The 27,559-nt window shown below is 42.4% G+C and overlaps 3 protein-coding genes across 3 annotated transcripts; all 3 read right to left on the reverse strand.

The window, feature by feature from the left end:
• Positions 1 to 1,852: 1,852 nt before the first annotated feature.
• csdc2b (cold shock domain containing C2, RNA binding b) lies at positions 1,853 to 6,765 on the reverse strand. The gene is made up of 4 exons (XM_086184464.1): positions 6,456 to 6,765; positions 4,226 to 4,578; positions 3,886 to 4,008; positions 1,853 to 3,070 (listed from the first exon to the last, which is right to left on the reverse strand). The coding sequence occupies exons 2-4, from the start codon at positions 4,405 to 4,407 to the stop codon at positions 2,908 to 2,910; spliced, it is 468 nt and encodes a 155-aa protein (XP_086040590.1). The 5' UTR covers positions 4,408 to 4,578; positions 6,456 to 6,765; the 3' UTR covers positions 1,853 to 2,907.
• A 1,158-nt stretch (positions 6,766 to 7,923) lies between these two features.
• polr3h (polymerase (RNA) III (DNA directed) polypeptide H) lies at positions 7,924 to 13,565 on the reverse strand. The gene is made up of 6 exons (XM_086184615.1): positions 13,252 to 13,565; positions 12,624 to 12,720; positions 11,276 to 11,362; positions 9,142 to 9,205; positions 8,798 to 9,035; positions 7,924 to 8,277 (listed from the first exon to the last, which is right to left on the reverse strand). Exons 1-6 carry the CDS (start codon positions 13,360 to 13,362, stop codon positions 8,227 to 8,229), a joined length of 648 nt encoding a protein of 215 aa, XP_086040741.1. The 5' UTR covers positions 13,363 to 13,565; the 3' UTR covers positions 7,924 to 8,226.
• Positions 13,566 to 15,742: 2,177 nt separating this feature from the next.
• LOC147245489 (aconitate hydratase, mitochondrial-like) lies at positions 15,743 to 27,296 on the reverse strand. The gene is made up of 18 exons (XM_086184893.1): positions 27,225 to 27,296; positions 25,656 to 25,798; positions 25,020 to 25,278; positions 23,562 to 23,654; positions 22,443 to 22,601; positions 22,204 to 22,354; positions 21,985 to 22,089; positions 21,814 to 21,905; positions 20,917 to 21,022; positions 20,453 to 20,610; positions 20,232 to 20,305; positions 20,011 to 20,122; positions 19,680 to 19,862; positions 19,272 to 19,367; positions 18,905 to 19,096; positions 18,687 to 18,819; positions 18,318 to 18,439; positions 15,743 to 17,905 (listed from the first exon to the last, which is right to left on the reverse strand). Exons 1-18 carry the CDS (start codon positions 27,258 to 27,260, stop codon positions 17,774 to 17,776), a joined length of 2,346 nt encoding a protein of 781 aa, XP_086041019.1. The 5' UTR covers positions 27,261 to 27,296; the 3' UTR covers positions 15,743 to 17,773.
• Positions 27,297 to 27,559: the final 263 nt, after the last annotated feature.

Genomic DNA, 27,559 nt, shown 5'->3' on the forward strand with positions numbered 1-27,559 from the left:
GGAGCAGGCTGCTGATTGTCACGCTGTCTTTTTCAAAGCCTCCACTGGGAGTCACCAGAAATATAAACATACATTACCTATCTAGGTCAGTGTTGGGATCATTGCTTTATCCTGCATCAGACCAGGAGAGGAGTCTCAAGAGAACTACTCTTGAACTCAATGTGCTTCTTGCTGCAAAATCCAGCAGAATAGGAACCCAGAATGCTCTCCTTTGGAATATAACATGAAAAGCAGAAACTGCAGCTGCAGGAAAGACATTATCTGGTATTGTAACACTTAGTTCTTGTCTGTGTATCAATTGTGAAACGATCCTTTCCACACATAACAACACAAAAAATAATAAATATACTGTCTGATCTCTTCTGCTTTTTTTGCAATAAAACACCTATTGAGCCAATTGAAAACATATGAATAAGCGAATAAATGCAGTATACATCTTGTTTATATTTTTTTCACAGGTTTAATGAAGTGCTGCACGGTGGTGCAGTGGTCAGCACTGTCGCCTCACAGCAAGAAGGTTCCAGGTTTGAGTCCTGGCTCCAACACAGGATCTTTCTGTGTGGAGTCTCCATGTTCTCCCTGTTCCTGTGTGGGTTCTCTCTGGTACTCCAGCTTCCTCCCACAGTCCAAAGACATCAAGAGAGGACGAGGCTGATTGATACTCTAAATTGACTGTAGGTGTGACTGTGAGTGTGAATGGTTGTTTGTCTCTATGTGTTGGCCCTGCGATGGACTGGCGACCTGTCCAGGGTGAACCCCGCCTCTCACCTGAAGACTGCTGGGATAGGCTCCAGCCCCCAACCTTTAACAGGATAAGCAGTAGAAAATGGATGGAATTTGAAATGAAGGCTGTCACCATGTATATCAAATATTAATATCATTAGAATTTGATCAGTGTGATTTCTTTGGCTACAATGATGGGATAGTGTCATACCCAGAGTGTAGGCTTTTTGCAAAATAAATAAAACAGTTCAAAAAAGACTTACATAAACATATTACAATATTGGATTGTTTTTTTTTATAGTGTCAGGCTACAGGTTACGGCTACAATCCAATGTTTGCACTTATATCTCTTAGATTTGTTGCTTTAAAAATTGTTATATGTATGCGCATGGATTATTACATTTCAGGAGTTTTCTGTTCATGAAATAATCATAAACATATGAAGAAAAATAATATCCCATTATATTAAGACTGTAAAGGTACGCGCTTTATCTTAGTGTAATCTATTTGATCAGAGTTGTGACTGAAAGTGTGAGCAGGTGAGCAACAAGATTCTTCAGTGTGTAGAACAGCTGTTGTGGTAAGAATCTCAGCTCAGAACAGTAGAGGAGGAACGAAATGAAACAAAATGGCAGCGTAACTTCATTATCGGTGAGCTTCTGGTCTGAGGATGTCAAAGTGAGAGCTCATCTTCCTGTCACCGTGACTCTTAACAGTTAACAAACCACCACCCAACTGTAAATCATTCGATGCTTTAATGGTCTAACAAGGCTCAGTAGCAGTCTTGGTGGAAATCACCTCCACAGTGGCTTCTTCTGCAAGAGAAAGGATCCTTTTGACATGGCAGAAAATAAGAAAATAGCACTTTTCAGGCAGTGACACTGACGTACTGGAGAAATTATAGCAAATGCAGTCGGTGACCGAGCAAAAACTGAACTAACATTTCTGTGACACTGATCTTTTATTGGCACCAGCTATGAAGATATGCATTTCACCAGCACACCTACAACAAATCACATACACGTTTTTTTTTTCTAATAACAGAAAGAATTATGTATATATATATATATACATATACATATATATATATATATATATATATATATATATATATATATATATATATATATATATATATATATATATATATGTGTGTGTGTATATATAGTAATCAATTTATGGCTCTATATTGAAAAAAGGTGTTTTCAAACAGGATGCCAAACAGAGTAAACCTGTTGCACCGCAGCAGTTTTCATACGGTGGAATTTAAATATTGGACTGAGTTACCTTCAGTCTGAGGACACACAAGGAAAAACTCATATAATAAATAATAAAAATAAATAACCCCAGACAAGACAGTAAAACTAAGGATATGCAGTTTTCAGGTTTTCACAATTAAATATGTTTTTCAGTGCTTTTTGATATGTATACTTTTGATGTGTATGCAGTGTCTGATCTGGTTCATGCGTGTCTATCTCTCCTCTGTCCCTCTAACTTTCAAATTCATTCCCTCTCCTTTCTAAACCAAACTTCCTTTTTTTCCCCCCAAATTCCAACGCAAACCCTCAAATTTCTACAACTTCCTTACTCCAAAACTTCTGTCTTTCACCTCCATTACATCAGTTGCTGATGTCTTTCCAAAATCTGCTCTTTAAAGCAGTGTCAGTTGAGATCATCTGACCCGTGCTTGCGCCCCTCATGTGATCTTGGTGAAGTAAACAAATACGTAACAGACACAACGAAGGGAAGTAAAACTGACTCTCTGTCTCACATCATTATTTTTCTTGCAAATACGCTCGACAGTTAAGCCTCAGTTTGAAGATCTACACAAAGTTATGGACGCAACATTTCGTACCTTATACAGCTGATCTCACGTAAAAATGAGGCCCAAGTGTTTAAAAACCATCTCATCTTAAACCAAAAGTAAAAATACAGAAAACAAATGTCACTTCTTCCTAACAGTGAGTTTATATGGTTTCACAGCTAAATCAGTTCTGTGAGCGGAAAAGAAACTGCTATGACTGAACACATACAGACGATTAGTAACACTGGACACTTTGTTGTGTTGGTAAAACTGTAAAAAAAATAAAATTAAATAAAAATTTAAATTTAAAAGAAAGATTTGAAGCACAAAATCAACATGATCAGTCTGACAACAGCTCCGCCTCCCCGTCCTGCCCAGGTCTATGAGCTGATGATCTGCCCAGACCAGGTCTCGTGTTTCGTTCCCGGGTTGAGATGAATGATCTTCACCTCCACTGCCTGAACCTTCAGGTTCTTAGGTGGAACCCGGCACACTTTGTATGTGACCTCATCGCCCTCAGTTGGGACGTACTCGCCCTCGATGCTGAAACAGAGAGGCAAGATGGTGAGGAGAACAGTTCCGGATGATCAAGCATGACTGGCACAAGATTCCTACACTTGTTTTTGGAGTTTTCTCATCTTCAGCATGAGGAGAAAATACTTTAATAAAGAAATTCCCAAAAGATATGATAACCAGAGGGCACATACCTCAGCTAAGGTCAACCTTAGCCAAACTCAATGTAAAAAAAGGCCTTTTTTTTGTTGCTATGCTAATCAGTTTATGCCCAAAATGTTATGGGGTTCGTCTTTAGCCCATCCTACACCCTCGATGATACTCGCCCTCATAGTTTTTGCATAGCCCTGCCAACAGTCAGACAATTGCCACCAAAACCTAACTAAAATAGCTAATACATATCGTGCCTCAATGCCACATAGATGGTAATCCAGTGCCACATAGATGGTAATCCAGTGCCACATAGATGGTAATCCAGTGCCACATAGATGGTAATCCAGTGCCACATAGATGGTAATCCAGTGCCACATAGATGGTAATCCAGTGCCACATAGATGGTAATCTTCGTTCAGCATCAACTTCCCTTCAGCATCTCTGAACTTCAAATCATCTATTTAGATCTGATTTCTTGGCAACCGCGTCTTGATGCAGTAACTGTGCCGAGAACCTGTTTTCAAAAAAACATGTTAACTTCCCCATCTGACCACAACTTCTCGAACTGGCCATCCGGTATGTATGTGGAGTTTTTACCAGATACTCATACACAAACGCAAAATATTTCAGCGAAGAGCCCGTCTGCTGTCGCTGCCTCTTTAAATAGCGCAATCCATGACGCTGTCACTCACTCTGAGATGTGGACAAAGATGTCTTCGCCGCCGTGGGAAGGTCGGATGAAGCCATGACCCTGTGACCTGGAGAAGTTCTTACACACACCCTTGAACACCGGACCTGAGTGAGCTCGTACTGTGCTGTAATCAAACAGATGAATGAGACTGAGTTCAAGCTGTGATAAAACAGAAATGCAGAACTGACAAGATGAACCAGCTTCTACACTGTGCCAACAGTGTAAACTTAGATTTCACCTTCAGAGTGTCTTGAAAGAGCAAACAGAGATGAAAGACGAGAAGATTTCTCTCTGATGTAGAAAAAAACCTGTGATGAAAGTCAACTGCTCTGGGCACTTACGCTGAGTAGGTGCGAGTGCGTTTGGTTGGCAGCGGACTGGGCAGATCCCTGGGTAGCGCCTGTTCCCCCTTTTCCTCCCATACCCGACTCCCCTCCCTCAGGAAGGGGAAAGACATGGTAAGCGAGGTGTTGGGAGATCGTAGAGGGGTTTCTGAGGGTGACGTGAGGCTGGGGTCTGCCATGTCAGATGTGAGGGGAGGAAGAGGAGGAGGAGGAGGAAGAGGAAGAGGATGTTGGCTCCTCTGTCTATCTGCTGGCGTACGTCTGCTTGGAGAACCCTCCCTCAGCGTAGGACACAGTTTCAGCCGTTATCCAGGTCAGCCCTGTCACGTCAAGTCAGTCAAGAGGACGAGCTGTGAGGAAAGAAATAACACAGAGAGAGCAGAGGAAGATGAGAGACGTCACACAGCTTTAGAATTGATGGGGGGGAGGAAGAAGGAAGAGACCAGCAAAAAGCCATTCGGGTTCATAAGTGAAAAAAGCCTTTGGGTGATTTTCTCCTGGTGTCTGGAGTTTGTTGTTTCATCATTATATGTCAAACTTCCACACCCCACCATTCTTTGAGTCTTAAATATTTAACAATGTGCCAATCAAGTTAACGTTGTGTGTTAATAATGATGGAGGACTCGTCAATGACGGTTTTAAAAAAGAGACTTGGCCCAAAAATGAAAATGTAGTTATCTAATTGCTGATAGAGGGTTGGCTGAATTATGTTAGTCTACAAAACTCTGCTGTAGTTTCACAGGACAGGGTGCTGCAGCCTTAACAGCTGACATGCATGCTGACGGATGATCCAGCATAAAAAAGACATGATAAAAGCATAAAAGCATGGTGTAAGTCATCTTTTGAGTCATCTGTTGAGGCTTCAGATGAAGGGTTTAGGAATTTTACCATTCTATTTTTATTTTTTTGCTTTACATTTGAAATTTCAAAATCAGAATCAACGCAGCAGCTTGCAATCCATCCTGGCTTCAACCCGCCGTGTCCTACATTTCCCATGGTGCTGCTTGTGTGCCCGATAAACTCTCACATCATTCAAACTCCACAATGCAGCACAGGCTTTTCTTTAAAAATAACTTCAAACATCAGGGTTATTTCCTCAGGCTGGATGAAGCTCCTCTACTCTACTGCTATCATTTCTCCACATTCCTAATTTCTGCACCTGACAGCTTCATTTATTTTTGCGTCCCCCTGCAGTCCCTCATGATTCTATTGAAGGGTTTATATCTCCAACTACCCACCACACAATTAATGAAGGTTGGGCCACTTCTCGTTAATTCATGTTACAGGATGTCATAATGAGTCATAATAGGTTGCCATTCGATGTGCACTCACTTCTCAACGTATCAGGGACACTTTGATAAAATAAATGGCTTAATACAAAAAAAAAATCCTCCCTTCATGAGGATTATAGGAATATTAGCCAATCTTAATTTATGTAAATGTGACAACACAAAGAGAGTGAAATTATCACAACTCCATTGTGTTATACTGTGTTAGTATAACTGAAGTGATTTAATAATTGACAAGGGACTGTGTGTGTGTGTGTGTGTGTGTGTGTGTGTGTGTGAGAGAGAGAGAGAGAGAGAGAGAGAGAGAGAGAGAGAGAGAGAATAAGGATGTTTTTATACGCCCACTTCTCCTCCTCCTCCATCATGAGTTGATGCGGGCAGAGCGTGACGTCAGAGCAGCTGCAGCTAGTGGCGCTCTCGTGACGTCAGTGCCCGATGCAAAATGAACAATTCCATATTCTCCGACAGGAATACTACATGATGAGTAACACTGCAGCGTAACCACGGTTACCTTAAAAACCTCTTCTTCCCTCTTCTTAAGAACCTCTTTACATGTGCATCTGCACAACATCTGGATGTGTGTGTATTTGACATTACTGACAAAGACGGTACTCGTCTGTGTCCTCAGCGGTGGACCGATACACCTCTCTCTAATAAACCATGCCCCCCGTGTGGCATTTCAAGGATTCGAGCCACCAGCGAACTGCAAGGACCGCGAATCACAAGAGTTTCTGAAAATACTGAGTCAAAAACAATCACAGCTTTTGGACAATAACTTGTAGACAAACAAACATCGCCATGCCTCCACACTGTCAAGTATTTTAATCGTTCAGCGATTATTCTCTTCCCGGACTATTTGTCTCAATCCAAACACAAAGCCACACACACTCATACACACACACCCCTGTGGAATCGTCATTAACGGAAATATGACTTACTGCGGTGGGACTCTCCGGTAGGTTGAGGACGTCCAGTACAGTGAGCGAATGTTTGAAGTCGTTGTGTGTATTATATAACACGTAATTAAATAAATAAGTCGGCTAAATCCGCGCAGAGCGACGGAAAACCCTGATGTGATGGTGTGTGTGTATGTGTGTGTGTGTGTGTGTGTGAGCTGCTGAGTCTGCGCAGCTGGCGGAGATTCCGATGGCGTGATGTGACTCAATGTGTGTGTGTATTTGTGTGTGTGTGTGTGTGTGTGTGTGTGTGTGGTGAAACAGATACTGACTTGTTATGTCTCCTGTCCCTACACTTCCGGTACTACTTCTCTATTCTACAAATCTGTCAAAGGAAGCCTGGATTTTGCAATCTTGTGCTTTCAGAACAAAGGCATGTATATAAATGTATATTCTCATAAAACACGCTTTAATGAAAACCATCAAAATTCTTCAAACCCCTGGGAAGGAGGAGGGGTCGCATGCAGCCCATCTATTTTTTCAGACAGTTGTGATCAGCTCATATTTATATGCATGGATACAATATTTCATCTATGTACAGTATAAAGCCAACGTGTATTCATCAGAATAAAACATATCTGACCGGCACCGTGCAACATTTCTGTACATATTTCATTGATCTGCATCTTTTGTTTTTCAGGTTTTTTAAAAAAAATATATTTCGCAATGGATTTACTTAAATTTTCAGGTTTTTTTTTCAAAATGTATCCTCACATTTTTCATTGTTCATACTAAAAACCACAAACATTGTGCATTCAATGAATTCAGTTGTTTCTAAAACATCTGGAAAAACCCATCAATAACATATTTCTGGTATTTATTCCTCACCCCCTCAGCAAACGAGATCATCATCAGACCAAGACTGACCAGCGTCCGCCGATACCAATGATGAGCCCCCATCATCACTGTTCACCCACTGGAGCGTCTGATCAGCACCTCGTCTGTACTCTAACTAGAGGTAAAAGAACCTTTTATTTTATCTGTACTATGTGGAATGACTACAAAGTTACCCGAAAAGTAAGTGGATCTACTCTGTATACCTGTGTTCCCTCCGCTACACACCAGTGTGTGTGTGTGTGTGTGTGTGTGTAACAGACTATAAATCAGCAGGACTGTTTTTTTCACTGCCCTTCAAACTGTAGGATTTAAAGGCTTCTCGTTAATCCTGTCTGATTTCCTATAATCACACAAAATGACAGATTCACCACACGGGTGCTGATGGCACGCCATTTACTGTCAAGACGGGCAAAAACTAAAACTGGCGAGGCTGATGAGCGGAGAATGAGCCCACATTCATCTGATCTACACCTCAGAGTTCAAATGAAAAGACTCCCTTCAGGGTTTTTATGCTCATTGTTGTTTCAGAAGCATCAGACCTGCAAGGTGCAGTTGGAGGCACAGAAACAGAGATATCCCACGCCTCACAGACCCCCCCCCCCCATAAAAAACCCTTCCCACCTTCATTCATCCCTCACAAATGACTTTACGCCCCGATGGAAGAAATAGAATTTTTATAACACAATTCAAGATAATGACTTTCCTTCTTGTTGTTTCTCATTCGAGTATGAAATGTACAAACTGAATAAAAGTCCATTTTGTCAGTAAACGTGTAAACAGGAAGCTGGCGTGTTGAGGGCAGTATTTCTCCTCAACTCTGCCTCAGTCAGATCACATCAGACACAAAACGGATCATTGTCCCTCGCTCCTGGGCTGGAACATCCGCAGCCCCATGTCCTCTTCTTCTTCTGTGGTGCTAACTGTTCCACCACGACAGCAGCCCCAGCCCGGGCTCACAGATGGTCCCCTGCGATAGCAACAACACCACCATGGATCAGTCAGGTTGACAGATTAGTTCTCTTCTCAGAACTGTGAAGCCCCTGGACACTAAAGGTCAATACTGACGTCCCCATTTGAGAGAGTGGAACGTGTCTACATGGAACGATAGTGCGGGAAAATCAACATTTTAATTCTTTCAGGTGGACCAGGTAGGCCCTGGTGTTCCCACATGACCCCAAACATATCTTGTTACTGATCTGCCGACAGTGAGCGTCGGCCAAATCATCAGTTAGGCTGCCGGGGCGATTACACGCATCCTGGCCAAGTTTTCTTTGGCTTCTATCCTACTCGGAGTCTTTTCATATTGAATATCTGCCAAGACCGAGTCTGACCCCGCATGTTATATTTATCCAGGTGTCACGTTGAAAAAGCAAACAGGCCTCGGCAGCGCAGGTACGCAGGGTGTTAACGTGCCACAGTGCGTCACTCTTTCATTGTTTTTATTTGATGAGATGTGATGATGTGAAGGCTGAAGTGTGTGTTCTCACAATCAGAGTGTACGGTGCCTCCTTCTTCTCCCCGCTGTCCTCTGTTGGGAGCGGCGCAGTAGACGTTCCCGGTTGCGTTGCTGTGTCTGTCGCATCAGTAGCCGGGCCCGTCGGTGACGTATCTACAAAGACTTCATCTGTGACTCGAAAGCGGATCTCCTCTCCTTGGTCCATGAAGAGGTCGTGAGCCCCCTCCTCCGTTTCATACTCCCAAAGCCAAACTTGCTCCGCCTCGTCACTGCGGCGCCAGCTAAGGACGCCACTTCTGCATCAATATGTGTTCTCGTGACATGAAAAGAACAACCGCTGGACTTCATCTGGGGGAGGATTTGAGTTAAGGATACAATTTAGCAGGCTGTTGAAGCGACTCTGGCGGGATGAGGATGTCGTCGAAGAAGCCCATCGTCACTGAGGGGAAACAGACGGATGCATCATGGGAGGTTTCAGGCCCATAGCTGATTGTTTCTTTTTTTCCAAGCTGAATTCAGACCTTGAGTTTATCTCATTATAAAATAAAACAACGGATCACTCATCTAAACTACATTACAGTGACAACTTTCATGTGATCAGTACTGATCAGATCAGATTAGTATTTTTATGCTCACTGCAGCGGCTAAAATTAAACTTGGTTAAGAACCTGGATTCCTCCAGATCTGTGTCTCTGAAGTTTTGTTGCATCCTCCTACGGCCTAAAAGCTAACAGGCAGTGTTTCAGAAGTGCCCAATATCGGCCATTCTTCTTTTTCGGTTGCTTCTACCGAGTGCTGTGCCCTACTTTGTTGTGCCCTTGTGTACAGACACAGGTGATGCAGGTAAATCCAGTTATTGTGAATCAAAGATCCGAGGCTGTTTCCACTGTTGAGAATACCTTCATCCTTACGGATCATTCATGAGTATATAAAGTGTCTGTTGGAAGGAGGAGTGCAATTTTATTGTGAAAACTGACCAGATGCTCCATGCTGTTCCTGTCTGATGTCCTCCTTCCATCAAAAACTAGACTTGATGTATATTTTTAGCAGAGTGGAGCAGCAGCCGTTACTGGGAGAGGGCTGTCGCACTCACACACATCGTCTAAAGGAGCTTCGGTCAGCTCCAGGGGACAGAACAGTGCCGGAAAGTTCTAGGTGGCATGGGAATATTTGCCTACACAAGAACACCAGATGTGACTTGGCCTAATACTAGAACTCCTCAGAACCAGTTGCCAGTAGGGTTGTCAAAAAATCGATACCCAGATATCATTCAATACTAAAAATTAGTATTCGGATAAGACACTCATTTGCAGAAGTATAGGTACCAACGGTGCCGCCTTCGCCTGCTGTTGACACACAGCTTTACTCAGCACTGCCGCCACACACGGACTACCTTTTTGTCCCTCCCCTTACTAGAAGCTCAGCGTGTGTCGGACAGAGCTGGCGAAACATGGCGAGTGCTGCTGCTGGACCTTCGTGACCAATTTTGGTTGAAAATGTCAAAAGCCAAAGCGCAGCATCCAAGAATTTTGCACATGAGGCAAGCAGTTAGGGGGAAGTCACAGATATCAACAGGCCTGTTTGAAAGCACTGCGACAAGGCAGCGGCGACAGAGTCAAGTAGCACTGGCAACTTGACAGGACACCTGAAAGACAGACGCCCCACTCTTCACACCGAATTGCGAGAAGTCAGTAAAGCTCCCGTTACAACAACACTGAAGTATTAAGCCTTGTTATGATCGGCGCTCTCAAGTTTGCCTTCTCTGTGGGTGTGAGATCGGAGAAGGGGGGAGTTTGACCAGAGATGCGTTGTATTGTTGTGTTGTATTCACTGACGACTATGTTTCCTAGCATCAGCTAGGCCACATGCTACACACCGACATAAACTTCACCATGACCGAACATGATATTTCAGGGTAAGAAACACAGTCATGAGTGTCAGGTGGCAGAAATGTGTGTCACGCGGCGAACGTGTGAGACTTGAGCGCCCTGAATTATGATGAATGCCGCCAGGTGTACACCTTCACGTCAGCCGCTTAATTAACCAGTGTTTTGTAACAGATGTTATTTGTATGTTATCTATTGATTATATTTCCCAGAGGTGATTAAAAACATTTTTATGCTTATTATTTTGTCATTTTTTTCCCCGTGGTATCAAGTGTGGAGTTTTTTTCCTTGGTATGGGTATCGAATATTGAAATTCTAGTATCATGGCAACCCCAATGGCCAGAGACACCTGAGACCTTGGCTGCCTATTTGTTGGGTCTTTGCGTTCTTCGTCCATTTTAAATTACAACAAAAGCATTTTTAGAATTTAGGTCAGGAAAAAAAAACAATATAATCAGACATCCTATTTGTTTAACTAAAGGACTATGATTTTAACTTAAAAAAAACAAACCTATTTGATTAGAGTCCTCAGTTGCCACCATAATTCCTCATATTCGTTTTTTTTTGTGTGCACTGAGTATGTATGTGCATAGCAAATACAATTATGGAGAGACGAAGGTTACCATGAACTCCCTCCTGGCTGCAGTACTTGATCTTGCCGACCAGGATCTCGTCCAGGAACGGGTGGAAAACAACATACCTGAAATGAACTGACAGAAAACAGAAAGGAAAACCGTGTGATGCTGAATCTCTCAAGGTTGGTGAGCTAAAGGAACGTGGCAAGAGAAGTACGGTACTCCTACGGTCCATCCACCCCAGTGCCAGATAAGACCCACACCCTTCTCTCCTCTGTGCTGCATTAGGAAGGTGAGACCCATAGAGAGCGGTTGACTACTAGTTAGCTTAGCACACTTGCTGTTCAGGGTCTTGCTTTGTCCAGGAGTAACCCTCCTCACTCAAGCCCGGCACACACGACAAGACTTTTTAAATCTCAACTGATTTAGAGAATGTGAGGGACTCCACACGTAACAACAAATAATGACAGATTTAACCGCTTAGTTCTTATATTGTGTGAGCCTGTGTGTGTGTTTGTGTGTGTGAGTGAGAGATGCACCACACAAAAGCATATTTTGCCCACCAACTACCAGAGTCTACACTCTCAAAACTCAAAACCTTGCATAATCAAACCTGACTTGAGGGTAAACAAACATGGCGGATAACGAGCAGGGCAGTTTGATTGAGGTTACCTGTTTGCCACAGACGAGTGTAATGTAACGCCCAATAATACTTATTTCTTTCATGACTGACAGACAAAACTCAGTTTCTTCATCACTCCAGAAGTTAGATGCTCTTGTTTGACGCAGCCGTGTTTGTCTTGCTGACATGTCACTTGGCTGAAGTCGCGCCTGTGCTGGCAACATCTGGAATAAGGCGCATGCATGCTGTGCTAGGTTTGTGTAACTGGTGTAAGAGCGTAACATGCACAAATAGGAAAACAAACTATGGCCAACTTTGTAAGTATCAAATCACTCCGCCCAGGAAGTAAAGTAGTTCCACCTATGTGTTTGATTCTAAAATGACAATATAATCACATTTTACATTGGGGTTTTTTTTTTCATAACAACCGCATTCATCTTCTTTTCTGGCTCTAGGGTAGATGTACAATAACGTTACTCCAAAATGTTGGCGTGCTCCTTTAAGACTCCCCTCTATGATCTATCGCAATGACAGCGTTTGTGTCAGGATATCAGGGTCAAGGTTTGTGACGCAACTTTCCTTCCTACAAGTGATCTCAGTGCTTTGACATTAAAAAATAGAAAGTGATATCAAGTGCATCCTGGAGTCCAGAGTTGATTACCAAGTCTAAAATTATAGAGCGTGAACCGAAGACTGATTCGAGAACTGTAATGAAACAATCTGACTACGAAGCCTTCAAATATACTTCAAGAGTTTTGACGCGTTGCAGTGCACCTTTGGTGTGCGAGGCTCCGTCCCCCGGGAATATGTAGGAGTCATCCAGTTTGGTGATGTCATACAAGCAGATGCAGAGTCCGACATTGTAGACCACCTGGGAGGGGGACGAGAGAAGTCTAAGTTTAAAAGAGCAGAAATGTTCAGAGGAGTGTTGTCATCACCCTTCATCGTGCCTCTCTCTCTCTCTCAGACACACACAGCATACAATAAACATCTTTTCAATATGGTAATGTTGCAATCTGTTCAAAGCCATTTTAATAAGATTCATATTTGTCACGATGATCTATCAACAGAAGACGAGATACTGTCGTATCAGTATTTTGTCCCACGGTTAAACTCGAGTCAGCCGATACATGCAGTCTATCAAGATTCCTCTGTCTGTCGTTCATCTCACTCCACACTTCCTGCATCCTCATCTTGCTCTCTGATGGAATGTGTCCGCATCTTAAGTGCGTGTTTGTGTTCGTGTGCGTGTGAGTTCATGTTTCTTTCCAGATCTTCGAGGTGGCTGTAAGGGCTGAACAGTTAATCACGATATGGTCGACTGCAATTTTAAAAACGCAAGGCTAACTGTGTGCCAAACACCACCTCAAATCAAATGTGGCGGACACAAACACACGCGTACCTTGTTGGCTAGCTTCTTGTTCAACTCCTCCGCTATGGCCTCGTTCAGTTGTCTCTGAAAGAACCACGGAGGGATCCGGACCGTGTCGACCATCTCTACCAACAGAAACATGATGGCGACACACGCACATACGTGTGCGCGTACAAAACCGCTGACGTATCAGGAAAGCTTTATTTCTTCTGCTCCTTTTCTACGTTACAGTCGACAACGATTCTGCCATGAACCGTAGAAAACACAAACAGTTCGACAGTCTGCAGCAGAAATGACAACCATGTTTCTCCCATGTGAGTTTACGGCAGTCAGGTTTTACGACATGTCGCAAAAAAACCCGAAAGGCACTGTCTTTCTTTTTCAAGTGTACGAATGACGAAAAGTTTTTCTTTGGATTTGCCTCTTTCACCCGTAGGTACAGAGAAATGTCTACCTAACACATCTGGAAATGCATTAATTATAGCTTGATCACGTGCTATCAGTCATTAGCATGATGTTTTTTTTTTAATTTTCTAGATTTTAAAGTCAATGTGATGACTTTAGATATTATATATATATAGATGCAAATTCCCTTATACCTAATATCTGCCATTGAAATAATTCTATATTTAAACTTTTTTTCCAGTTTGTCTTTTCAAAAATTCTCTGTAATAAATATAATAACCTATAATCAAAGAAACACCCTCATGTACATTATTGTTCATTACCTCAATACTTGATTCGTGTATTATTTTTTGCATTTTGTTCATTCTTTGGAGTTGATAAAGCAACTTAAGTAGTCTGTGTTTACAGTTAAAGTTGTCGTTGTATTTATTTATATTGAATAAATGTAATTGAATACATAGCAGAAGTAACAATCATATCAAATTAATTTGCAATATGGTATTCATGGTCCTACCAATACCAGTTATCTGAATTGCAAACATAAAGATACAATTTTAACATGAATATGTCCATGAAGAAGTTGAGTCATTTCCATTTTACACAGATAATCATAAATGCAACTTGGAACTAAATGAGTGACTTTACTTTTTTTTTTTTCATAGTAGAAGATGAATGCAACGAACAAATCATCGAATAAAGAGAAACACAAAAACATCAACTCAAGAACTATAGCTTTATTAATTTATCATTTATAATGGTACATGTCAAGCTATAAAACCGCAAGCATTTTAAATAATCTGTTTTTTTTTTTTACAAAATCATGTTTAATTTTTAAACAATGTGTGGAGGGGATTCATCACTATGCAGTAACATCTGTTCAGATTTCAGGTTTATTTGCTGAACGTTGAAGAAGTTCTAACACATCAGAGGAAGCCAGGACTAAACACACAAGTACTAAACAACACAAAGGGCATGCTGCTGGCACCATCACCACACGATGCCTTTATGAACAACACCATTTGTTACTATATGGTAGCGCTTTAAACACTCAAAAGGCCAGAAACCGTGAAGAACAACGCGCCACAGTCCAAGCGAAATGCATCATAGTCTGCAGGTGATCACCACAGCGTTTTGATCAGTTATGTGGGCAGAAACACATTGTGCGTATGAACATAATTATGGACATTGTGAAGTTATTGCAATTCCACGTGAAGTGAAGAGCAACAAGTTCTGCTGTCAAGCACGCCGCCATTCTTCTCAACATCTAGGCATTTTTATGAGACATCTTTGGCAGTTACTGTGATACGCTGATGAGGAGGGTTTGACCACTGAAGTAATGAGCAACACAGAGACATGAAACGACCTGTGTAAGGGTGAGTATTTTGTTGAGTCATGGGGAGTCATTCAGTCCCAAAAGTCATCAAAGTTAGGCAGCTGCTGCTTCAAATTACTCTTCAGTACAACCACAATTAAAATGAAACATTAAATAATGATAGCCATAGCAACTCCTGCTCTTAAAAGTCCTTTGCATTAGGATGCTTGAATGGTTTCTTAAACAATTGGATTGATTTTATGACAAAAGGGGAGAATACCTCATCACATTACCTCTCAAGACTACATGTCAGCAGCACAAAGCAAGAGGTTCTCAACCTTTTTTGACTCCTAATGCCCCCCCCCCCCCAATCTTTTAAATTGTCTACAACCCCATCCCCTGCCACTGTTGCTCACTTCCTGTACTTTTAAGCTTTGGGACAGAACAATGATAATAACGTTATATTCCATGATGACTTGAGCATTTGACCTAAAAGGAACTGCAACATCAAAGTTAACATGAATACATTTAGTCCTTTCACGATAATAGAAGTGCAGCCTTGCAGGCCTTAGTTTCAGATCTGTTTTCTTAGTTTTCAATCGCAACAGCAACAGTTTTGACCCCCACACACTTACCAAAACAATGCCATGATTTGTCACTGCACAAGCATTTGGCAACACCCAGAAATACCCATAGGGGTCCTGACCCCAGGTTGAGAACCACTGGCATACAGAATTGCTCTCTCTACACATATATGTACATATATGTGCATATATATACATTTTCCATATATGAATGTATGTATGTATGTGTGTGTGTTTATATATATATATATATATATATATATATATATATATATATATATAAATAAACACACACACATACATATATTCATACATATATATAAATAAAACACACACATATACATACACTTATGTTTTAATTCTTATATACACGCCCCTATACAAACAGCATCTGTACGCCACATAATTTACACCAAACTCGTAAGGAGTTGACTTTTTTTTAAATGTATTGGCAGTGTTAGAGGGAGAATAAACAGAAATGTGTGTGCAGACCTCTCACATGATCCCACCAGCAGCAGCAACCTCTCTAACATTCTGTGACCCGCGTCTGATGTCGATCACGGCCTGGCCAAACCTAATGAACAAATGATGAATACGACCGATTCCACTGTCTACCAATGCATGTATTGTTCCTGAATATCACAAGTATGTATTTTAGAGAATAACAAAGAAATCAACTAAAGATGTGTGCGAAGAACAAATCATACGTGGTGCCTAAAGCTACATCACTAATTCTACAAAGTGCTAGTGTACAGGCATCTGGACACTAGATTGTGCGTTACTTTGTGGAAGAAGACAGCAGGACATCCCCATGTCTATGAGGAACCAAACCTCAACCTGAGAGCAAATTTGAAACCACACCTCCCGTTAAAACTACACACAGCTTGATATCCAGACTGAACAACCAACTGGTGTGTGCGCCTTTAATCTCAAGGGTGACCAGCCTAAATATTTACTTGCACGTGTGTTAAGGGGGTTTAAATGTGCACAGAAGACTCTGGTGTCCACAGATAACCCCAGCATGTCAATTCTGCAGACGGGGTAGTTTTACTGTCAAGCGACACACCTGATTACAACCTGCTTCAGTTATAGTTCAGGTTGTGGTTTGGACCGCATGAACCGGCCTGGTGAAAGCTGAGTAGGATGAGCTAAGAGGGACAGACAGATGCAAACACGATCTGATGTTAGAAGAATCATTCTTCTCTCTATCACACACACACACACACGCACACACACACTAATGAACAGACAAAATGGCAAGGCTAGCAGTATGTGTTCTGGTCTGCTGTCACAATCAGAGAGACATTCACAGTTATCGCATGCACAAACAAGCAGCAGGGAGTGTATGGAGTGTTCGAAATGCGCAGGAGTGAATTACACTTTAAGTGGAAAGAACAAAAGCATCAGCTTGCGGACGGAGTGAGAGCGGGGAGGGCTGCTTCTGCACCTGGACAAGTTAGACTGAGGCCGTGGACAGTACACAAGTGAGGATGAGGGTTTGTTTTGTGTGAATGAGGAGGACACGTTTGTTCAAGTCGACACAGAAAAGACAAAACTTGAGTGGAGATAGTGAGGGAAACATACATTCAGGTGAGTTATTTGGACGGATGCCAGTGAGACAAAATCCTCTGGTCTTGAGCTTGATTGTCAGTATTAGATATCAAACACCAACTTTATATTGCACCTTCACAACTGAGGGTCCGACTACAGCCAGTTATGTTGATTAAAGACAGTATTGTTAAGGTTATTTCTTTCAATGCAATGAGCTTGAAACTATTTTTCATCGAAATGCCATTGTGATTCAAATCAGTAATACAAGGAAAATAAAGCTCCCATCCACTGAGGCTGATTATGGGTGAAACGCGACGAATTGAAGTAGAGAGCAAGGAGTGTTACCACCACTACAACAGAGACACACACTGCTGCTGCTCACACAGCTTCCTGTGATTATGTGCGTTTGTGTAATTCCACTTTTCAACTGCCAACAGTAATCATGCCTGTGTATGTGTGTGGCTGTGTGCGCTTTTCATCTGTCCAGCGACCTTAGTGTGTGTGTGTGTGTGGTCGTGTGTGTGGTGTGTGTGTGTGTGTGTCATCTTTCATTAAGTGAGCACGACTACAGCCTACACCATCTACCGTTCACACTGTCTCTTCCTCTTTGCGATATCTCAGTCTTCACCCCTTCCGCACCCACACCAAGTTCCCTCCATGGGCCCAACAGGCCCCTCCCCTCCTCTCGCTCTCCTCGAAATTATTGGAGCTCCTTCATCCTGTTGAGGGCGGAGCCTGCCTTGAACCACTCAATCTGGGTCTCGTTGAAGGTGTGGTTCAGAGAGATGGACTCCTGGCTGCCGTCGCTGTGCTCGATCACTGCAGTCAGAGGCTGGAGGAGGCAAAACAGAGAATCAATCATTCATCCTCCTTCACAATAAACATTCAGATTAGCCATGGGAAAAAAAAGCAGTTAGTGCCTCCCTCCTGACTCCCTCACAACCTGTTGGGTTTTTGAAGCCACACTAAATTTTACCCTCATAGTATAAATATTCTTACAGGCCCTCCAAGTAAATAGAGGGTGGGTTTGAATGTTGCCCCTTTAATTACGAGCAGAGTGGAGCCAGAAGATCAGATCTGGCCCACCATGAGGTGCAGTTTAACCTGCAAGACGCACAAAAAAAAAAACCCCAAAGTCCAAATAATCCAAAATACATAAAATATATATACATGCAAGTGCAGGAAAAAATGAAAAGTCCCAGACCTCTTAAGAGTACTAGAGCCTTAGGATCAGCTTCACTCACCTTGCCAGGGACCAAGGATTGCAGCCCTGTGATTGAGATCTTGTCATCTGAACGAATTTTGTCGTAATCGCTGGCATCTGCAAAAGTCAGTGGCAGCAGGCCCTGCTTCTTCAGGTTAGTCTCTGTTGGGAGGGAAGATCCAAACAAATAAAAGGCTGCTGGCTCATGCCGCTGGTAGATACAAATACTAACACATATTACACGAAAACATGTTGGAAAACTTGTCCTTCATGATCAAGTGATGTTAAACACTTGATGTCAAACCCCCAGACTAAAAAAAAAAAAAAAAAAAAGGGAAAAAATAAAGAAAAGTTTTGGCCGTCAAGGGAAAATAATGTTGGTACCTGGTGTCTGTAACCTGAAACTCACCGTGGATTCTAGCGAAGCTCTTGACGATGATGGCGCGTCCTCCCAGGTGTCGTGGCTCCAGGGCGGCATGCTCTCTGCTGGATCCTTCTCCATAGTTCTCATCTCCAACCACCACCCAGTTAACACCACCGGCCTGGATCACACAATCACATCTCAGTTGATAAATGTAGTGCTGTTTGGCAGCAGGGATTTAAAAACTATTTTTTTGGGAAACTCACCTTGTATTGGCGGGCCACGTCAGGCACGCCTGCGTACTCCCCAGTCAGCTGGTTCTTAACCTTGTTGACAGCATCATTCTCAATGTTAACGGCACCAATCAGCAGGTTGTTGGAGATGTTGTCGAGGTGACCGCGGAACTTCAGCCAGGGCCCAGCAGCACTGATGTGGTCAGTGGTGCACTTTCCCTTCACCTGTGGAAGGGGAGGGAAGGAGGAGGAGGATTAAATAAATGTCGTTCGTTCCAGCCATTTATATTACGAAGAGGAATTTTAGTCACCTTCACCCAGAGGCTGTTGAAAGTCATCTAAAACAAACAATTCACAAAGCTCCTCGCCTGTTTTAAACTCAGTCTTCCTATTCCCTCACCTTGATGAGGACCCTCATGTCTTCCAGGTCTCTCCCGTTCCACTTGTCGAAGGGCTCCAGAAGCTGCAGACGGTTGCTGGAGGGGCTAACGTCCACCTGAGCAACGTCAGACAGGAAGATTCTTCCAAGTTTATATCCAAACAAGTCCAATTGAAACACAGATTGTTAATGGACCACCAATGATTTAACTTTCTACATGTGCAAATACTTGTGTATTCTAATTAAATTACTCATTGGCTGAGACACAGGCTAGGCTTGTTCTTTAAGTGTGCACGTCTTCACTCCTCCTACTTACTTAATCTTTCAAACTCTTATTGGCTCTTGACACAAGATGTTAATCCGACTAAAGCTGTAATTAATAAAGGTGGTCCTGACTTCTGCCTGTGTGAAGAGTAAATATTGGATCACCTTCACTGAGCTGCTCTCGACTGGAGGATGCTGGTACGTGTCCTGACCCGGGTCAAAGTCTCTGGAGGGCAGCTCGTCACCGGTAGGGGGGTCCAGTTTGAACTTCTCTCCGTTTGGAGCGGTCAGGTAATCTGTCTCAGGGTTGAAGTCCAGGGTTCCCGCAAGGGCCAAGGCAGTGACAATCTACAGTAAACGATATCAGAAGCGGTTACCCAACAGTAACAGTATTTCCTGACTGTTTTGCTCAGTTTAAACAAAAAAATATAAACATGAAATATAGCGATAACCGACTAATAAGGGAACAGCAGATTTTGTGTTTCGCTCGTCCTACCTCTGGAGAGGTGACGAACGCATGAGTAGCTGGATTAGCGTCATTTCTAGCAGTGAAATTCCTGTTGAAGGAAGTGACGATAGTATTCTTCTCCCCTTTTTTCACATCCTTCCTAAGGACAAACCAAACACAGTGTGTTAGCCTGGGGCTTTGCTTTATCCTTCATCATCTTCAGACTTCACTGCTGGCTGTTAAATTAACTCTTAATATGAGGTGCTTACCTGTCCCACTGCCCGATGCAGGGTCCGCAAGCATTGGCGAGTACAACCCCTCCAACATCACTCAAGATCTTGGCCTAAGAAAGAGAGACAACATCAGTCATTTCCTGATTCTTTGCCTCACCCCTGCACACGCGCGCGCACACGCACACACACACACACCTTTAAATAACTGCACCAATTCTACCGGTTGTCTCAGACGTGTCAGTGAGATTCTGACTTACATATCCATCCCTCTCGATGGTGGCTCGGATCTGTTCAGAACCAGGGGTGACCGTGAATTGGGCCTTGCACTTGAGACCTTTGTCCAAGGCCTGCTTAGCCAGAGACGCCGCTCTACCCATGTCCTCATAGCTGGAGTTAGTGCAGCTACCAATCAGACCTGCCGGTTTAATATTTGTTAGAGGAAAAATGATTACTTCGAAACACATCCTGTTCATCAACAACAAAGATCTTCATCATCATTACTCCTCTTCTCCTTCTGTCCCTAACTGGAATACTACACTGCTCTGAGTACTTCTGAAAAGTCAACAGATGAAGCCCATCAGCTTACTGACACAGCTGTAATGTGACCTGGTCATGGCTGGTCGGTTACAAAGCGAGTCGGAACAAAGAAAAGGAATATCATATTTCACTGGACAAAGCAAAAGAAAAAAGAACAATTGTAAGGTTACACACAAATACTGACCCACTTTGACCTCCAGGGGCCAACCGCTCTTCTGTGCTATAGCCCCAATATCGGACACGGGGTGGGCCAAATCCGGGGTGAATGGGCCATTGATGTGTGGCTTCAACTGAGAGAAGACAGAAAAGAAAAAGGAAATCAAGCGGAGGACATGTTGGGTATGCTATAAATATTGGTTGCTAAATTTAGAGGGTTCATTACGAGGCAGCCTCCTTCGTCATCATAACAATACAGATTCAAAGATGTTCATGTGATGCTTCTTCGAAGGTCTTGCATCCACCAAAATCTTTTTTTTCTCAGAACACCATGTAGTCTCCCAAAAGTAACTGGGGTTTGAGAGCGCTATGGATGATTTGGTACAAAATGTCTGCAAAAGTAAAAATATCAGTGCAAGTTTCTTCTTTCCTTCCTTGTTCTGGGTGAAATAAAGCCACAACACAGAGGAAGAGAAGACAGACCCACTGGTTTGTGTGGATTCATGAGATTCTGTGGGAGAGGGAACGCCTTGACGTGTACAACTGTCTGGTTCAAGTGCTCCTTCGCTGTTGTTGGTCAGCATTCGTACACATCTGATGTGGTGGTTGGTGTTTGCGGTGTGTGTGTCCCGCCCTTTCTAAACTGTAATTTGACAATGTAGCATTCTAAACAAAGTGGAACATTTTTTTAACTTTCAGCAACCAAGTAAAGGCAGAAAAGATCCTCAGCACCTGGTCACACTGCTGGTGTTTGTAGCTTTGCATAGAAACACAGCACTCTCATTGAAAAGAATTAAAAAGGTATGTTGGCCACAGAAAAAAATACTTCAATGGACAAAGCTCATCAAAGCAACACATGACCATGCCTTGTTAGTATCATCTGATTAAGTATGTTGATTTTCTTGAACAGCACTCCTGAACTCACCTCGCTCAGATTGATCTCGATGAGCTGGTCATACTGACAACCTTCATCTGGAACCAAGTCATCTTTGAACTCTTCAGCCACAGCAGCAATCTCTACGGAGCCAGTGAAGAGGGAGAGTAAGACACACTGAAGAATGACTACACGTGCAGAAACTAAGGGTAGGAGACTGACCTGCACGGCCAGTTTTCTCCATGTACGTCCTCATACGATGGTTGTAGGGGAAAACGGACGTAGTGGCTCCGATCTCAGCACCCATGTTACAGATGGTGGCCATTCCTGAAAACGTCAGTCATTTTGAGCTTTGAATAAAGTGCCCTATTGTATTTTCCACTCTACAGAAAGAAAACAACAACTTTAAACTGTGTTATAATTCTTATGTTGTGTCCTTACCAGTGCAGGAGATCGAGTCAACTCCAGGCCCGTGATACTCCACAATGGCGCCAGTGCCGCCTTTTACAGTCAAGATGCCAGCCACCTTCAGGATGACGTCCTTTGGGGAGGTCCAGCCAGACAGCGTACCTGTCAGCTTCACGCCAATCACCTGGAGGAAGAACACACAAGGCTTTCACATCCAAGCGGTCAATGTTACGTGTTCCCAAAACATTTACATACGGATGCCAGCAACTCACTTTGGGACACTTGAGCTCCCATGGGATTCCAGCCATGACATCCACAGCATCAGCTCCACCCACTCCGATACAGATGCAACCAAGGCCACCACCATTGGGTGTGTGTGAGTCGGTACCAATCAGCATCACTCCAGGATATGCATAGTTCTCCAGGATGATCTGTTCCAGGAGAGAGACACTCTTATTGATGTTCCCTGAGGGACTGCTGGTATGTGTGGTAGTGTTGTCACGATACTGGATTTCACACTTTGATACGATATTTTGAAAAATATTGATATTCGATTCGATTTTCGATACTACGCAACCACTCAGAAAATTTAGTGCAAAAATGTTTTTATATAAAGGAAAATAAAGAACTTTATCCTTGAGGTAGGGAACTTTTCCAAGTTATTCTTTACACATTAACAGCATGCAAATAAGTTTTAATATATGTAACCTACCGTCGATTAGCTTCAGCTACCGCTCGCTAACGAGACAACACGTTAAAGTAAACACCAATAGATGTGCTAACTCTAGGCAACACATACTTCAAGTTCTACTGTTACCAACCTCTGTACCTCTAAATCTATACGGATCCGGGTGTCTGTCTTGGAGGTGCTTTGCTACATTTGTCGTGTTCGCTCCTTTTGTTGGCACAGTTCTGTTGCATCTCTTGCATATGGACTTGCTAATGTCCTTTGGATTTGAGTCGGATGAACAAGGAAAGCCAAAGAAACTCAAAACAGCACTTTTGCTGTTTTCTTTATTTATTAAAACTGGTTGCGAAGGTCCTGCAGACGCCATCTCATGGCAGCTTTCACACGTAGAGCAACGAAACTAAAAAAAGAAAAGAAAAAAATACAGCCAGCGCTGTTTGTGTGAGCGAGGCAGGAGGGGAGGGGCTGCTACACGATGGCTCGCTCCCCAGGGCAGCGCTCTGTCTGTTTGTGTGTGTGTTAGCAGCGGCGTCGCAAGTGTAAACCAAGGAGGCAGGCAGAGTATCGATACATCGGTACTATTGAAAAGTCATTTCGTACCGTTTTTACTTTTCACAATCAATATTTAATCGATAAATCGATATTTTTGACAACACTAGTGTGCGGTGGTGGGGCTGCTGGTGTGTTTTATAATTCTTCATACCTGATGGATGATACCTGAGCCTGGTTTCCAGAAACCAACACCATATTTGGCTGCAGCACTTGCAAGGAAGTTGTACACCTCTTCATTCACTTCCTGTGTTTAAAGTAAATGGGGAGGAGTTATACGGATTGAGGTCAAGTGTGGCATCATCAAATATTCATGTCATGAAGAATAATAGCGATACGTCATACGTAGCACCAGATGTTGGTCATTTTATTGGCTTAAGACACTTTTTCCCTGCTCATGTGGTGAATATATGCATTATAGCCAATAAAATAAGAAATACATACATCTTTCAAATTCATACTATTTCCATGAGATTTTCAAGCTGTGTAAATTGTAACTATCATATAAACTTGCATATACAGATAATACTAACATCGAAAAATACTGGAAACAAATCCAATATAGTGTATTCCTACATTAAGTAATCAGAAAGATCTCCTGGGCTCCTACATATGACCCTAAAACCAGTTATTCAACCTGACCTTCTGGCACAAAGATCCCTCACGTCAGCCAGCTTGGGAATACTGGTGGTCGCTGTGTCCAAAGAAAAACTAGCAAGGATACTTTTAGCTACTATGCTAACAGAAGACAGGTCATTTTTATCTTCTGGGGTTAGGGTTAGCCTTGTAGTTTGTTTTTTTTAATCCAGCTGCTCTCTGTTGCTAAGTTTGTTTTTCAGCTACGTTTTTACTTGTTTTGTACAATATTATGAATATTATGAAGCTATTTGGGTTGCCTGTGCAAGATGATGTGCTACATTAAAAAATGTGCCTTTCTTTGGCTGAGCATGTGGTTAACCTATGTGTGATCAGTCAGATCTTGCAGCTCCCTCCACAAGCACAATATTCCCAGCTGGATGAGGAGAAAAATCTGCTTTATCAATATTAACCTGTGCCTTTTCTATGGCAAGTCTGATCATCACAATATTTGCTGTATTCAATAACAAGCCCTCACAATATATGCTTACACATGAATGGAACACGGTGAGTTTGTTTCGTATACACACTCCACACGCAAGCAAGCTTAGTGTTGTGGTCTATTGTTATTGGTATAAACTGTGTGTGTCTAGCTGGAAAAGCTTTGAGAAGCTCAGTCACCTTGAACTGTCACCACTAATCCACATTATAAGTAGTGGTGTCATGTTCGAATCCTGACTTCAACAGTTACAAGTCACATTCTACCATTTGTTCCCGGGGAATGAAAAAGTCTGACCGCACCCATTCAACGGGACTGTGTGTCCTAGCATGTGAGGTTGTATGTGATTACTGGAAAAACAGACTAGAGGACAGTAAAGCAGCAGCAAGACACAACATAGATGCTAAAACTCATACCTGACTTGCACTAGTTTGTCTTATCATTTGTAATCCCTGAAACTGATTTTGCAGATATAATAAGCTCCTAATATGAGCCTTTTGTCCCTCTCTTACCCATCATCCACTCATCTCTCCTCACCTTAGCCCTCTGCAGGTCCTGAGCTCCTCCGATCTGAGCCTCAATCAGGTGATCACAGTGGATGGTGGAGGGCACAGCCACCTTGGGCAGGCCACTGCTGATGAATTGGAGCATTGCCATCTGAGCGGTAGCGTCCTGCATAGCCACACGGTCTGGGCGTAGGCGCAGGTAAGTGCGGCCACGGTCGATCTCCTGACCCACCGGATCATCCAGATGACCATACACAATCTTCTCAGACAGAGTGAGAGGCTTGTTTAGCCTGGTGGACAGATGTGGTGCAGTGAGTACACTGAATATAAAAGACAAATTTCACTTGAACATCAAATTTGCCTTTTGAAATCCTTCACTGCTTTATAACTTTTACTTGTAGAATACATCTGGACGTTTTTTTTTCCTTCTCGATCATCGCTGATAATCATGGCCCTGCTGACAATAAATCAGCTATTGTTCAGGTCAGTAACACCAAGTCATCTAAAGTTAGCTCTGCTCGCGCTGACAAGTCAACACTGTGATGTCACATGATTCCGATGCAACTACAATAATCCCCAGCCGTTCCTCATGAGTCAACAAGAACTCTCGAGCGACTCTGTGTGTGCGTTTGCGTGAGTGTCTATTTGTGTACTTCTGAGAACTGACCTCTTGCGAACAATGCTGATGTTCTTGTGCATCTTCTCATAGTCGATACTGGAGCCAGGCTCAAAGCGACTCATTGCCACTTTGGCCTTGGCACTGAGGGCCGCGGAAACATGAAGACGCCTTGCCCCGCTACCAAGGGCCAGCTGGGCCAATACAGAGAAACAACATAAATGAAGTTTTATTGGACAGTTTAGGGTCACACAGTAAATCTTGAGTTCTATAGTAACTCTATAAAAGAAAGAGAGACAATGAAAATGATGCAAGAATGGGCTCGTGTATGAGGATAGATAGATAGAATACCATCACGTGCAGGAACAGTAAAACAAGGCAAATGAAGAATCATCCGTTTGCTTGCAACAGACTTAGTGATATTTGATAGGATATGATGATAGTTCAGCACTTTGTTTTACAGTATCATACATCAGCTGTTCCAATCTCCCATTTTATTCTCCCGAGTGAATTCTAGCACACAGCCCTGCCTCAAAACGTAACAACATCAGATAATTTTACAGAGACTCAGTCACATGTAACCCTTCAGTGATAAAAGCAGGAGTGTTTGAAATGTTCACACTGGCCTTTGAAAATGCAATATAACAACACTATAACATGCTGAAAACTGCAGGAGAGCAAGTTCAGCAATTGGACTTTAAACAGGTACAAAAATTAGCTGGATGAAATGAACACATTCAACCCCAATGAGAACAAAACTCGCCATTTAAGTAAACTGACGGGGCTGAATAAATATATCAAATATCAAGTTTTTTCCAAGTTATTTTCAAAAAAAGCATTTTCCTCCATCTCCTATTTTCTTTAAAATATCGGATTATCATCATCTAATGACCAGCCTATAGGAACATGTCGATGTTTACAAGTGAAACAATCTCATTTTATATTAGGAATGTCAATCTAAAATGATCAATAATAGTTTGATTAAGAATCAACAAGAACTCATCAAGAGAAAATTAAAATTTTACACAATTTATTGCCATACAAGCTTTATTTAAACAATGACATAATACCATTTGCGTAACTCTTACTCGACACTTAAAAAAAATACCGGCCCACTTGAATTTAGATCATTTCATAAACGGTCGTCTGCTGAAAGCTTTAAACGATTTAACAATCTGTAATTTGATTGGCAACCAAAACAGCATAACTACACAACTGCGCATCAGCTGAACAGCTGTCAGTAGAGAACAGTCGTCAACTGTGTGTTAGCTAGAACAATGTAACCTTGCGATCACCTTGTCAAAATCAGGCCTTTTAAAACCAAAATTAAGTACACGAGGGTCCGAAAATGACAATCATCAACAAAAACATAATCTTCCTTTTGGTCATAAGAGATCTGACGTGATTTCTCGCTGTTCCATGCGTCGCTTTTTGGAGTCATACGGGGACACTGTGACCTGGCTGGCTAAATGACTTGGTGCGTAGTCGGCTCCATATTAACCGTCGGTCAACCGTAGGCGATGGCGACGGTACCACGCAAAAGAACATATTTGCTGACACACTTAGACCGGACAGCAAGACACGTGAAAGCTCTGTTCCAATAAAATAACGGTTTCTTACCCGCATTCTTGTGACAGTCAAACAGTAAGACGCCATTTTGTTCACTGACAAAGATGAGTGTCGCACTAATATGACGTCACTGGATTCGCACTTGCTTTTTTGCACTTTATCCTCTTTGTAGGGCAAAAAAGTAAGATAAAACATTATTGTTGTTGTTGTTGTTGTTGTTTTTGCAGCTGCTGCTGTTGATGCTGCATTTTCCATATTTTAATACATTTGATTTATACATGCATACATTATCTATATAAAAGGCCAATCCATTATATGAAAAATAGACCAAAAATGATAATGCTTAAATTGTTTGTTAATGATTACAAAGAAAGATCGTATGCACT

The sequence above is a fragment of the Aulostomus chinensis genome, chromosome 18 (genome assembly GCF_037954235.1).
Source record: "Aulostomus chinensis isolate RoL2024-O1b breed Wild chromosome 18, RoL_Achi_v1.0, whole genome shotgun sequence".
In the NCBI taxonomy this organism is placed as follows: domain Eukaryota; kingdom Metazoa; phylum Chordata; class Actinopteri; order Syngnathiformes; family Aulostomidae; genus Aulostomus; species Aulostomus chinensis.

Excerpts from the sequence above, each read along its gene's own strand:
- csdc2b (XM_086184464.1), bottom strand. The coding sequence starts at position 4,407 with ATGGCAGACCCCAGCCTCACGTCACCCTCAGAAACCCCTCTACGATCT. Across the intron at positions 4,009-4,225 it reads CGCACTCGCACCTACTCAGC|CACAGTACGAGCTCACTCAG; the intron begins GTAAGTGCCCAG and ends GTTTGATTACAG. Across the intron at positions 3,071-3,885 it reads ATCTTTGTCCACATCTCAGA|CATCGAGGGCGAGTACGTCC; the intron begins GTGAGTGACAGC and ends TCTCTGTTTCAG.
- polr3h (XM_086184615.1), bottom strand. The coding sequence starts at position 13,362 with ATGTTTCTGTTGGTAGAGATGGTCGACACGGTCCGGATCCCTCCGTGG. Across the intron at positions 12,721-13,251 it reads ACAAGAAGCTAGCCAACAAG|GTGGTCTACAATGTCGGACT; the intron begins GTACGCGTGTGT and ends TCCCCCTCCCAG. Across the intron at positions 9,206-11,275 it reads CAGCCAGGAGGGAGTTCATG|TGACGATGGGCTTCTTCGAC; the intron begins GTAACCTTCGTC and ends GTTTCCCCTCAG.
- LOC147245489 (XM_086184893.1), bottom strand. The coding sequence starts at position 27,260 with ATGGCGTCTTACTGTTTGACTGTCACAAGAATGCGG. Across the intron at positions 22,602-23,561 it reads GCTCAGGTATCATCCATCAG|ATCATCCTGGAGAACTATGC; the intron begins GTATGAAGAATT and ends CTCCTGGAACAG. Across the intron at positions 19,097-19,271 it reads ACATGAGGGTCCTCATCAAG|GTGAAGGGAAAGTGCACCAC; the intron begins GTGAGGGAATAG and ends CCCCTTCCACAG.